Source organism: Stenella coeruleoalba, assembly GCF_951394435.1.
Source record: "Stenella coeruleoalba genome assembly, chromosome: 1".
NCBI lineage: Eukaryota > Metazoa > Chordata > Mammalia > Artiodactyla > Delphinidae > Stenella > Stenella coeruleoalba.
In genome coordinates this window covers 28,627,017-28,640,300 of record NC_137169.1, presented here as the reverse complement: position 1 = coordinate 28,640,300, position 13,284 = coordinate 28,627,017, and the positions used below count along the sequence as shown (strand labels likewise).

General features: G+C 35.2%; 1 protein-coding gene across 8 annotated transcripts in view; it reads right to left on the bottom strand.

Moving 5' to 3' along the window:
• AGO3 (argonaute RISC catalytic component 3) overlaps positions 1-13,284 on the bottom strand; it is a 118,077-nt gene that overhangs the window by 35,519 nt on the left and 69,274 nt on the right. For all 8 annotated transcript variants that reach the window (XM_079917244.1, XM_079917245.1, XM_079917246.1 and 5 more), the window contains 7 exons: positions 12,728-12,862; positions 8,469-8,556; positions 8,196-8,343; positions 7,649-7,768; positions 4,767-4,889; positions 4,302-4,435; positions 962-1,146 (listed from right to left, as the gene is read on the bottom strand). In XM_079917244.1, coding sequence (XP_079773370.1) covers positions 962-1,146; positions 4,302-4,435; positions 4,767-4,889; positions 7,649-7,768; positions 8,196-8,343; positions 8,469-8,556; positions 12,728-12,862 — 933 coding nt within the window. The remainder of the gene's footprint in view (positions 1-961; positions 1,147-4,301; positions 4,436-4,766; positions 4,890-7,648; positions 7,769-8,195; positions 8,344-8,468; positions 8,557-12,727; positions 12,863-13,284) is intronic.

The following is a 13,284-nucleotide window of genomic DNA, read 5'->3' as shown; positions in this document are numbered from 1 at the left end:
ATATGGATATTTTAACTAATAATAAACTAGCCCTTTGCTGTCTCCATTTGCTGCAAATATTTTTCACGTTCTATGGTTTCCTTTTAATTTTAGACACCTGTGATGTATGGAAAATTTAATTTTCATGCAGTCAAATCTAACAAATTTTCTTATGTGAATTCTATCATTTTAAGCTTAAATAATTATACTCCATTCAGTAGTTTGAAAATTATACTTTCTTTGTGTTTTTCCATGTTTCAATGATTTATACTTAACATATTAATCTCATACACTTTAACTTGTTTACAATAATAATAGCTAACATTTATTGAGCATTCACTGTATGACAGGTGCTATCATAGACCCAGTTTACATATGTAAATTTATTTAATCCTTACAGCTACCTTCTACGGGTTAGGTATTTGTAGTATCCTAATTTCATAGATGAAGAAACTCAGGCTTTGTGTGGTTAAGTAATTCAGGTAGTATCACACAGGTAGTATACCTGGCAAAACCTGGGTATTAAGCAGCACAGTCTGACTCCAGAGCCTGTGCTTTTAACTGCTACATTATACTGATACTCAAGTTATCTCAATGACATTTTTAATAAATAATTCTTCCCTTAATCATTGTTTTGTAATGCTTCCTTTACTGAAATTCTTTTCACAGGGTCTCAGACTATTTAGTTTGCTCTCCAGATTTGTCTTTTTATAGTAACAATACATGGTTTTAAATACTATAGCTATAAAATATATTTTAATGTTTGATAGTTTTAGGATATGTGTTAGCATAATTCTAAAAGGAATATTTTTTTCTTGGCCGTGCCGTGTGGTAAGCAGGATCTTAGATCCCCAACCAGGGATTGAACGCATACCCTCTGCACTGGGAGTGCAGAGTCTTAACCACTGGACTTCCAGTTTAAGTCCCTAAAAGGAAGACTGAGTACTTGAGGAAAAATGCAATCTTAATACAATATCCTTACCATACACTGGTGTCTTCCCTGGCAGGATGACAATAATGAGCTGTAGCCCAGAGTACGTGTTCTTGAGATGCCGGAACATGGGCTCCACGCTGTCTGCCCCCTGTGCGTATTTGCAGAAGCAAGGCTGGCCCTGGATGGGCATCCCTGCATCTTTAGAAATCTTACGCAGCTGGTCCGTGAAACCCCTAGAAGGAGAAATCACTAAAAATAAAACCTTTGTCTAGTCAGCAACACCTACAAATTAGTAATGGAAAGTTTGAGAAGGGAATGGAGAATGAAGCAAAGATTTGTGTGCTACATATAAGAAGAGGTGACCAGACTACTGATGTTAAGGGCAATGGTTGGTCAGTAATCTATCTGGCAAACTAAGCACACTACTGTACAGTTATGTGGCATTTTGTAGTTCACAAAGGACATTAGTAATAGAGTGTGCTGGTTAAGAGCTCAGCTCTACAGGTTCCAGTTCTAGTTCTGTTACTTACTAGCTATGGAATTTTAGGCAAATTTTTTCAGTTTCTCTCATCTGTAAAACGACCACTTTCAATATAGGGTTGGTGTGAAGATTAAATGAGATAATACATGTGAAGCACTTAGCACACTCATACATTTTCTAATTTGATCCTGACAAGATTCATAAGAAAGTGGTAGGTAAAGTATTACTGCCATTTTATAAATCAGGAAACAGTTTCAGGGATATTAAGTATTTGACCAAGGTCAAATGCTTATTAGACAAATGGCAAGAGTAAGAACTATGACCTAGTGCAGAATTTCTTTCTACAATAATACCTATCTGACACTTAGGATAGCAGGAAAGATTCTGTCCTCAGAAAAGATTAAAAAAAACAAGAAAACATTTAAAAAGAAATGAGGCAGACAGCACTTTAATGTACTTTTATCCACACTGAAAAAACAAAAGACTAATAATTTCTTATTTAAACAAAATTCTGCACTTAGTCTAGGATAAATAAGTAATAATGTTGGGATTTAACAATCACTTTACTTGTTTTTAAAACAAATACGGTCCTACGTCAAGGATCTGAGTGATCTTTGCTCAAAAACACTGATTCCCTCAGGACAGAGATGGAGTTTGTAGGAATTCCCTTCTCCTTTTCCTTATTAGTATTTAATTCAAGAAAGTATGAAGTTGAATATTTTCAGTTAGCCTGAACAAGAGCCATAAGCCCAATGACTATGAGACTTCTATCAAGCCATGAATAAAAAATGTAAAATGAAAAGAGTATCTCGAAGCTTGAAAAACAGTTGGAGGTGTTTTCTTTGGTCTCTGGAGGTCAAGTAAGATAATAGCAGCATTCTCCTTAACTGTCCTCATGACATTTTACTTGAAAGCCAGGGGATAAAAACTATACTAAAAGGGCTTCCCTGGTGGCGCAGTGGTTGAGAGTCCGCCTGCCGATGCAGGGGACACGGGTTCGTGCCCCGGTCTGGGAAGATCCCACATGGCCGCGGAGCGGCTGGGCCCGTGAGCCATGGCCGCAGAGCCTGAGCCTGTGCTCCGCAACAGGAGAGGCCACAACAGTGAGAGGCCCACATACTGCAAAAAAAAAAAACAAAAAAACTATACTAAAAAAAATATACTAAGTGAACCTTAAGACATAAGATTTGGAGCTAATAAAAAGAAGTGAACAGAATTAAATAGAAAATAATTTTTCTCACATGAAGGAGGCAAATTCTGAATTGACTTGGGGTAAACTGGTCTCTATGTCACTCAAGAACTATTCATTATGGGCATATTTTATAGGATCTGTTAGTGGAGACTTAAATTAGACCATAATCATTTTCTTAGGGAAATTAGATTCCAGAGGGGAGACAAGAAACTTACACAGATAATTATAATATAATTCTATTTTATACAGGAAGTGACAAGTACAAATGATAAACTACTATGTTTGCTACTATGGATTATTTCCAGCATCACAAATCACAGAAGACTGGCTATTATTTAGAAATGTAGAGATAGGAAGGAGGCATTTTCAGTAAAGAGCAGAATGAGTGGAAATGGAAAAAAATACCAGACAGTTAGAGGGCATACAGTACTCAGTTTCTTTGTCCAGAATATATGAAAATGGAGAAAGGACTTAAGAGGCAAATGAAAATTTTTAAACGTTATATGATTTTTAATGTTATTCTTTGTCAAAGACAAACCTAGAAGTTTTAGAGCGGAGGTAGTCACAAGTGGAGCTGGTGCTCTTTTCACAGTAGCACAACTCCTCAAACAAGAGTAACAGCAGAAGCCCTTGAGACTGCCAATGCCCCAAAGATTAGAGTCCCAAAGGAGATGGTGTAGAGGAGAAAGGAAGCCAAAGTGATAAAAAGAAAGCAGGAAGGCAAGAATGGAGAGAATGTCAGGAAGGTAGTCAATTGTATCTAATGCTGCACAAATTTTGAGGAAAAATAATGGCTGAGAGGAGACCATTAGAATTGATAAGCACAAAGATACTGAAGTTCTTCCAGTAACCAGTTTCAGCAGACCACTAAGATTTCAAGGAAGGAGAGAGAATGGAAGCCTGGAAGCCTTAAATCAGGTAAAATGAAAAATGAAGGGCTTCCCTGGTGGTGCCCTGGTTGAGAGTCCCGCCTGCCAATGCAGGGGACACAGGTTCGTGCTCCGGTCTGGGAGGATCCCACATGCCACAGAGCGGCTAGGCCCGTGAGCCATGGTCACTAAGCCTGTGTGTCCGGAGACTGTGCTCCACAACGGGAGAGGCCACAACGGTGAGAGGCCTGCATACCGCAAAAAAAAAAAAAAAAAGAAGATTTTGTGTTTGTTTTAAATTTTAACAGAAGATTGTTGAGGGAAAGAATCTGGAGAAGAGGAAAAGTAGTGGAGATGCAGGTCAAATTTTGGAAAGTAAGGAAGTGAAAATGAGAAATTAAATGACTCTTTCAAAGAACTCAATTGAGAAATAAGGATGTTATTTAATCCTCATTCAGTAAATAGGTACTATTATCTCTATTTTTAAAAGGTGAAAAGTGAAGCATAATGAGATTAAATAAATTATCCATGGTAGTAAGACTAGGAAGTGGCAAACCTGAGAATTATATCTAATCTGTTTGCCATCAAAAGCCAATGGTACTCCTGCTATACCACAAAAGCTAGTCCATTAGGATGCTTGTAAGAATGAATCAGTGACTTAGATATGACCAACAAATTCAGGAATCTTCATCAAAGTAACGAGAAGAAACATTTTTAAAGGTTCAGTGATTAAATATACTTCATACTGAGGCAACACTGGTTAGAATATTAGCTGAGTAATTTAAAACTGAAATACAAAATTTAAAAACAAAATGGTCCCAAAGTGAAACTAATGACAAGCCTTACTTCAATATTTCTTCTCTGCACTGCCTCTGTGTGGCAAAACAAGCTATAGCCCACATTTTGATTTCAACTCCTGTGTGGAACTGTTTCCCTCGCATGTCCCATACTCCATGGCTTGGTGTTGCTACTGTCCGATTCTACAGAGAAAGAGAAATAATAAGGCAAAAATGAACAAACATTTAATATATAACTTATTGGAATGAGCTGAAAATAAGCATTTCAAATTGCTGAACTGATATATATCTGATATTCTACATGGAACAGGCTGTTCTAAATCAATATTTTATATTTTTATCATAGAAAAACAAAAGTTCTACTAAGTTCAAGCAAAGACACTGATATTGAAACAAACAAAAAAAATTGTTGGAACAATAAAACACTTTTAAATTCCAGACTTAGCTAGGAAGCCCTTCTCTCCATACACAGAAACTGTATGATTATAATTTAAAAACTATCAAGAGGTTTTACCCGGCCACCATACTGGAGCATAGGTGCTGGAAGTACGCGTCCGGTTACGTGGGCCATTTCATCCCGAACTTTAAATTGAAACTCCTGAACAAATGGATCTGTTTCATAATTTGCACTTCTTACCTAACAACAGAAAAAGTTTGTAGTTACTTTCAAAATTCCCCCAAATTCCCTGCTTTAGAACCCTCTAACTTTTTTTCTTCACTGTGTCAACAATGTTTTATAATACTGACAGGTGTAGATAATGGTACCCTCACTATAGAGCAGAGAATCTTAACTTGGGGACCACAGATCATGAGTGGACTGTAGGAAGTCTGTGAAACTCCTGATAATTTACAGAACATTTAAATGTATTAGGTTGCATAATAAGAAATTTCAACTATTTATGACTCATGAAAATTGTAACTTTATATGATTAAGCCTCATATACTTTGGGAGGGTGGTTGAGAGACTGCAAGAGAAATATAAGGTTCAAAAAGTTCGTATGGGTTTTCCCCTAATATCTTATGGAAAAACCCGAATGAACTTTTTGGCCAACCCAATACCTGACCTAAAAATGGTTAATTACTTCTAATTAGAGGATCTGGATATATACTATTGAAATTTATTTTATGTAGATCTCGACAGCAAATATCAATAATCCTAAGGCTTTCTTTCCTAACTGATTACAAGTTATACAAAATCTCCTTGAATATTTTCAGATAAAACACAGCACATTATAAAATTTACTTAAGAGATACACTTGAGACAGAAAAGAAAGCCAGTATGAGACACAGATTATAATTTTTATGTAATATACCAAAATGTGCAAAGATAAAGAATTTATTGTAATTCACTGTAGACTTGAATCTCAAAAGTGTAATTCATGCTCATAGTGTGCTATAATGCGTTTTCCAAAACATATTTACTTAGTCTCAGAATAAAGGTCAAACAAGGTTACAAAAAAAGGCAATGCTCAATTCTTTGAGTAACACTCTATTAAAAAACACTATATAGGGCTTCCCTGGTGGCACAGTGGTTGGGAGTCCACCTGCCGATGCAGAGGACACGGATTCGTGCCCTGGTCCGGGAAGATCCCACATGCCGCAGAGTGGCTGGGCCCGTGAGCCATGGCCACTGAGCCTGCGCGTCCGGAGCCTGTGCTCCGCAACTGGAGAGGCCACAACAGTGAGAGGCCCGCGTACCACCAAAAACAAAAACAAAAAACACTATATAATCTAAGTATGTAAAAAGAATCTCCCCACAATGTGCAGGAAAATTTGTTTTCTAAATTAGGCATCTAATTAATGCATCTAACTAATGTATCTTTTCTTCAAGCTTAAATGCCATTTTTTTTTCTGTAAGGTTACAAACAATAACAACAACTACTATTTACCAGGAGTTGGTAGGTGATGTGCTTGTGCTAAATGTTTTATAATTAATTTTCACAATAACCTATGACTATAAAGTCTTTTATAATCTTTATTTTACAGAGGATAAAATTAAATCTCAACAGTTAAATGATTGGCCTAAAACCATATAGCTAAGCAAGTGATATATAATTTGAAACCATGTACATTCTGATTCTAGAGTTCCTACTCTCAATCACTGCACCAGCCTACCAGATGCTATAATTATAATAATACAATAATGGTAACAGTAAGTGAGTAAAGAAGTTAGACTTTGAACCCAGAGCTGTTAGATTCCAAAACCTGTGCTTTCAATCACTGTACAATATCACCTCTCTGAACAGAAAAGCTGTAATAAATGAGGTAGAACTAGTTATTGAGATTTTATATTGATAGTGAGAGGTTCTAGTCTCTTAAAGGTTTTAAAATTTTGTCATAGTAGATCAGAGAAAAATCCATGATGAGAGTCAGCCTGTATTTTCCTAATTAAATATCATGTAATAACTTACTCTTTACAAACTATATTGGAAAACAAGGTCTTCTTTTTTTTTTTTGGTAATTGCCTTACAAAATGAAAGAGCCAATTCTGTAACCCTTTTCCAACAATCTCTAAAACTGCTTTTGAAAGTGTTATTAAGTTGTTTTGGGTAATGTTCTGATTTCTAGATTTTTTTCTCTTCACTTGGGCAATTTACATGGTATTCAAGAAGAGAGTAAGATAAGATCCAGTTGCCTTCATTTTTCATTTTGCCTTAATTCCGTCAGTTTTTTTTTTTTTTTTTTTTTTTTTTTGCGGTACGTGGGCCTCTCACTGTCGTGGCTTCTCCCGTTGCAGAGCACAGGCTCCGGACGCGCAGGCCCAGCGGCCATGGCTCACGGGCCCAGCCGCTCCGCGGCCATGTGGGATCTTCCCAGACCGGGGCACGAACCCGCGTCCCCTGCATCGGCAGGCGGACTCTCAACCACTGTGCCACCAGGGAAGCCCCGTCAGTTTTAAAAGTAGTATTGATGTCTCTTTTCTCCCCATTTAGAACAAGGAGACAGCTTAGAGATCCCATACGGCTGGAGCTGTCTTATATTTCTTTATTCATCCTGTACGGTTACCGGTGTTTACAATGGAGCTAAGCCATCCTACTTTGTGTGTTAAGACTCTCACCATTGCTAGTCATAAAACTTTGACTTTTCTTCCTTTTCTCTTCCTCTTTTAGGTGGAAGGTAAGGAAGGTCCAGTTTGCTAAACTGAAACATTAGTTCTGAGAGTATCTGTTCTGAATCTAATTAAAGAGCTTGGGGTTAAATTAGAAGGATCTAGTCTAACCCTTTTCATAGAACCCACTAAGATTCACCCCTAGAATACCACTAGATTACTTTCATAATCTCTTTTAATTCTGACAGCCCATGAAATGGTAATAAGGTATCAGTTGATAAGGACATGGTTCTTTAGAGCTCACCCTCATATGTTTTTAATTTTCATTTCTAGGGTTAAGTACTAACCAATCTGCTAATTTCCTCTTGTCTATCTGGTGCAGATCTTGCTGTTGCTTTGATCATAGTGGAGGTTTGATTGTCCGTTAGCTTCTTGATACATCGTTGCCCTGCCACAATATTACAGACCTACAAATGGAAAAAAGTTTTGTACTAGATATATACATCTTTCTTAAAATTCTGAGTGCCAATTACATGTGAGATTAAATTTTAATATCTACTTCATTAAACCACTTCTGTTTAATATCATGTTAAGTAAAAAAGCAGTAAACAATACTGCTTTACAGTATGATTATAATTAGGTAAAATATACACTGCATAAAAAGGCTGAAAAGAAGTGTACCAAAATGCTAACAGTGGTTACATTTAGAGTGGTAGGACTGTGGATGAATTTTTTCCCATATTATTTTATAGCTGAAAATTTAGAATAAAAGGAAATTTAAAGACAGTTCAGTCTCCAAAATAAATGTGAGAGTATGAAGTAAGTTATAGGTCATTAAAAACCCCAACAGAACGATGAATAAGAGGATATTAATAAGCAGCCTAAACACATTACTTCTAGTGGCAGATAGGTATGTTTCTGCTCCTGCCCCACTTGCAGACAGGGAAGGTGTGGGTACTTCAGCTGAAGAGTATACTTTTCTCTGAAATACTGTGCTACTGTTCTCTCCACAGTTTGGCCATTTTCTAACTGTAAAGGAAAGCTGGAAAAAAAAAATTACACATTAACAACTCTTATCTCATTATGAGCCAGCAAAACTCCCAATCTACTAACTAGAGCAAGCTGCCTCACATCATCTCTGCTCTGACAAACACCAGCTTTTCTTACGTTTGATGACTGGCAGGCCTTCTTGTTACATTACAAACACGGTATTTCCGTCTCATTGTTCCACAATGAGTCACTTCAACCTTCAGACCTGTTCCCAACAAGAAAAACTGAGGTTATAGAACTGTCACATGTAAAATATTTATAACTATAAAGCCTGTTCACTACTATAAAAACTCAAATTCTAAACAGAAAATCTGTGATACAGGCAATGTGATATTAGCAAAGGATTTTATATATAACATTGTTAACAACGGTTACAATCATGATAGACCTAACTCCAAACCTTTTCCCTATTCTATCAAGCTATTAAAAAATAGTATAAAATTTGCAAAGCCTGTATATCAAGGGATAAAGTTCTCCATTAATTAAAAACCCTGCTTATAATGCAGGTTTTTATGCTGGTTGAGGGAAGGAGCAAAGGGAGTTATGATAATTCTCAAGATATTCTATAACCTTCAAAGTATGTGATATCTGATTTGCCCAGTAATCACATACTGACTGAAGATCATAATTTCATATAGCTTAAGAAGAAAGTCCTTCAAAGATTTTTAATGCAGGAAGGAAAAAAAAAAAAATCCCAGGCCCTTTTAACAGAAGTGGAGTGACAATTTCGCTGAAGGATAATATAGTGATACAGTTCTTTTACTACTATTAGAAAGCAAATGCAACCAAAATAATTCCTAGAACAGGCAATCCAGACCGTCTTATGGAATCAATGATCTCTTTGAGAATCTGATGAAAGCAATAAATTCTCAGAAAAATGCAACATACACTTAATTTAGCATATGATTTTAGATGTTTGTGGATCTGTACGTCCATTTGTGGACCCTAGGGGTTTGCAGATCCTAGGCCTGCTTTAGAAAGTGAAGCTGTGGGCTTTTAAAATACTGGCTGAAATTCTTTGGGATGAATTTTCCTATGCAGTGGTGTACAAAAGAATTTTCTGAGATGATGGATTGTTCTACATCTGTGCTAAAATCACCAGCAATATGTTACTGCACACATGAAATGTGGCTAGTGTGACTAAAAAACTAAAATTTTAATTTAACTTTAATAAATTAAAATTTAAATAACTACATGTGGCTAGTGGATACTCTTGGAGCTACCTAGAGAAGAGTTAACAAACAGATACAGTGGCTACTGGTCACAGATAAGCAACTCCATTTCTAAGGCCTATACTCCAAAGGAGGAAAATCTAAAAAGGGGTAGATGGAGGACAACTTTTAGTTCCCTGATAGTATTTACAGTTATACTTTTGTATTATTTTCCTTTTATATCTGTGTATCCTATAGTGCAGAGGTTCTCAACCAGAGGTGACTCTGACCTCCAGGGAAGGTTTGGTAATGTCTGCAGACATTTTTGATTGTCATGACTGGGGGTGCTACTGGCATCTAATACATGCTAGATTTTGGAATGCTTGGATCCAGGGATGCTGCTAAATTATACTGCAATGCACAGGACATCACTACCTCCCATCCCCAACCACAACAAAGAATTATCCAGCCCAAAATATCAATAGTGCCAAGGTTGAGAAACCCTGATACAGTATAACTTATTTTCGTATCTACTAACTGCAGAACCAAACACAAAGTTCAATCATAGTAATATTTTCTTATGACATATCAGCATAAATTAAGATGTTAAGTGGACACAGTGTCACTGTACCAGATTGGTATGAGGTTTTCTTAAGAACTACTCCTAATTGAATCAGTGAGAAATAGTTTTCATTAGTAACTACCTTTATAAAACTAAAATTTCAGATCAATTAGAGCATTTACTATGCCTCTATAAATAAGACTAGGAAATACTACCAAGAGAAGGCCTTTTAAGAAGGAAACACCAACATATGAAGTAAGCAAGATGTAAAAATATTGTTTAGGGGGAAAACACGATAGAAAAATTTAAAACAAATTTCTGTTATCTATACCACTTAGCAATTTGTTTTCAAATCTTCCCCTTGAATTAAAAAAAATTATCAGTAAGGTTCTACAAGCCTACTAAATAAGTTTTTATCAAAAATAAAATTGATGTAAAGCAACTATACTCCAATAAAAATTAATAAAAAAGTAAAATAAAATACTCTTACATACATATGGTACTTTTACCATAAACTTCCTCCAATATTTCTGCTATTTAACTATGATGAATTACTGCACAAAGAAACCACCCTAAAGTTACCATTAAATATTTAGGAAAAAGTTCAACTAGAACCAAATAATATTGTACTAGGAAATCTATTCATCATAGCACCCTTTGTATCACTATTTAACAAGTTTCATCAAATTCCTCATGCCAACTAAAAATTAAACCCAAATACATAATACAAAACATGTAACTTTGATTCTCTTGTGTAATTGAGGTAGGAATACATGACGTACTTTAAAGAGTCCTCTTTAAAAAAAAAAAGCCTTCTTGACTCTGAATGGAGGAAAAAATCATCAGTATGTCAGTTAGATCCAACTCAGATTTTTCTACCCCAAATCTACAGTCATAGGTGCCTAAGGATTAGATCCAAATCCAGGGGTTAGCAAAAAGCTGAAATTTAAAAAAATGGACTAGATAATTCTCTGCCCAGGTCCCTCCCCAAACCCTCCATCCAACAAAAAATGTTTTTGGCTTTAATAAATCAAATATTTAACCTATAAACTTGGCTTTACCTTCACTATAACATCAACTTTATAATGCTTTCTAGTCATTTTTTCAGTCATTTCTTTGGCCCCCTGAGCAGTTGAAGTTAAGATCGAGTCCATGCTCTTCGGGCAGCAGTTGAATCCTTGTTCTGTACATCTTGTATTTTCTGTGATAGAGTGGTGATATGAGTTGATTGCATAGTTACCGCAAAATAATGTAAGTGACTTCATGATATCAGAGGTGGTAACTAAGCAGCAACTCCACTGGAAACCATGGCATTTAGATGATCACATATTAATGGTGGGTAATGCACTACCTCCCAACAATGCTAACTGTGCAGTTAATACAGATTATGAAAGGACAATGGTATGATTGCAATATAAGAATATATAACACTTTCTTATTCTGACACTTAAATAACTTGAGATAAATGGATGCCTATTTTCAAAGTAGGAAGAATTTTCCTTTAAATGTTTTATTACAATGACCATCTCTCTCCTGGTTACTAAATGGCAAAGAATAAAGGATTACTGGAGCAAGTAGGATGTATTCAACTATACTAACTGATTTGGGGAACTGAAAGATGTTCAGAGAACAAACTTCAATGCTTCATTCAAACCACAAGCTAAAAATTGCCTGTAACAAATAGGTAAAACCTTAAAATAAAACGACATAATTATTTCTGACAATTGAAGATCTAACATTTAGTTTAAATAGAATTTATACTATTCATTCTAATTAGAGAATATCTAATTTCTCTTTGTGTCTAAATAATAAAGAACTAAATACAGTGGAGTCACATCTTACATGAGGATTAGGTTCTAAAGTCATGAACAAGGCAAGAATTTTACGTAATCAAAATTACTGTTGAAAAATCCCTTAAATTGCAGATAAAGTACACTATGTGTGGGTTTGCACATAAAAGTGTACATGTATATAGAAAGCAACAATTATATAAACAATAAGTATATACAAAATATAAATTTTAGGAAACAATTGAAATTAATTTTTAATTTTTCTCTTTGGAAGACTATGTAGAGATGAATTTGTATTAGTAAAATATACATACGATGCAACCCACTGTATACACTTTAGCTACTAACTATAAAATAGTCAAGATCAATGGTCAACTGAATAATGTATATGAAATTACTAAGTTTCAACTCTAGAACAACACATGAAACAGGCTAGTCCCATATCCATAAATTTACAAAGGAATAAAATATTCTGCTATCATTTCAGAAAAATAAAGAAGTCATTACATTATCGATAGAATATGTTCAAAGAATGGCTCCAGTTCTGAAGTGACAATGTTTTTGGAATAAACTTATTTTTAACAGTATCATAGAAGCGTTTTCCTAACAGACACTCTTATACCTTCAGCTAGTAAGGCAAAGTATTGACAAAAAATTAGCTAGTATCAATATTAATTCCATTACTTGGTATTTCTTTCATTGACACACTACCTAAGATGTTATGGTAATGAATTTAATGTGACATTTTATAATTAGTCCATATTTTTACCGGTGATGTTACATGAACAGATTTATATCTTTAAAAATTTCAATGAAAGTTTGTTATATTCATGCATTTTATAGTTAAGTTGTTCCAAATGCTAATTAACTCACCTTTTATCTCTTTGGTGAATTTTACCCGATGAGAATCAGTCAGAGGTCTTGGCTGCTCATCAATATTATGAATGTCAAGAACTTCACACATGAACTGAATTACAGGTTGTGCTTTGTAGAAGGCAGTGGCAGAAACTAAGAAGAAAAACACAAATAGTACAAATTAATGTTTCCTTTAAAAAACTCAAAAACTTGATCTTGGGCTCCATGATAATTAACTAATACAGAGTTAAAATTACCCTTTTATGTATACCTATATACATATAAAAATATTTCCAAAGTTAAGCTGTTTCAATTTGAACTGTTTGACTGGAAGACAAGCACAACAACAGAAAAAGCCTAATATTACAGTTTTTATAATCTATCTCTTATCATGGGTAACTGAATCATTCCATTTCCTACTACATGTACAGAGCAGTGTTCTGGCTATGAAACAAGGTCTGTAAGGGGACAAAGAAGGCCAGAGCACCTTAAAGAAGAAAAGGTTAGGTATTATTTCTTAAACAAAGCTTTTTAAGCCACCCTAGACTGCTTATCTATTCTAGCGAGAGCTCTCC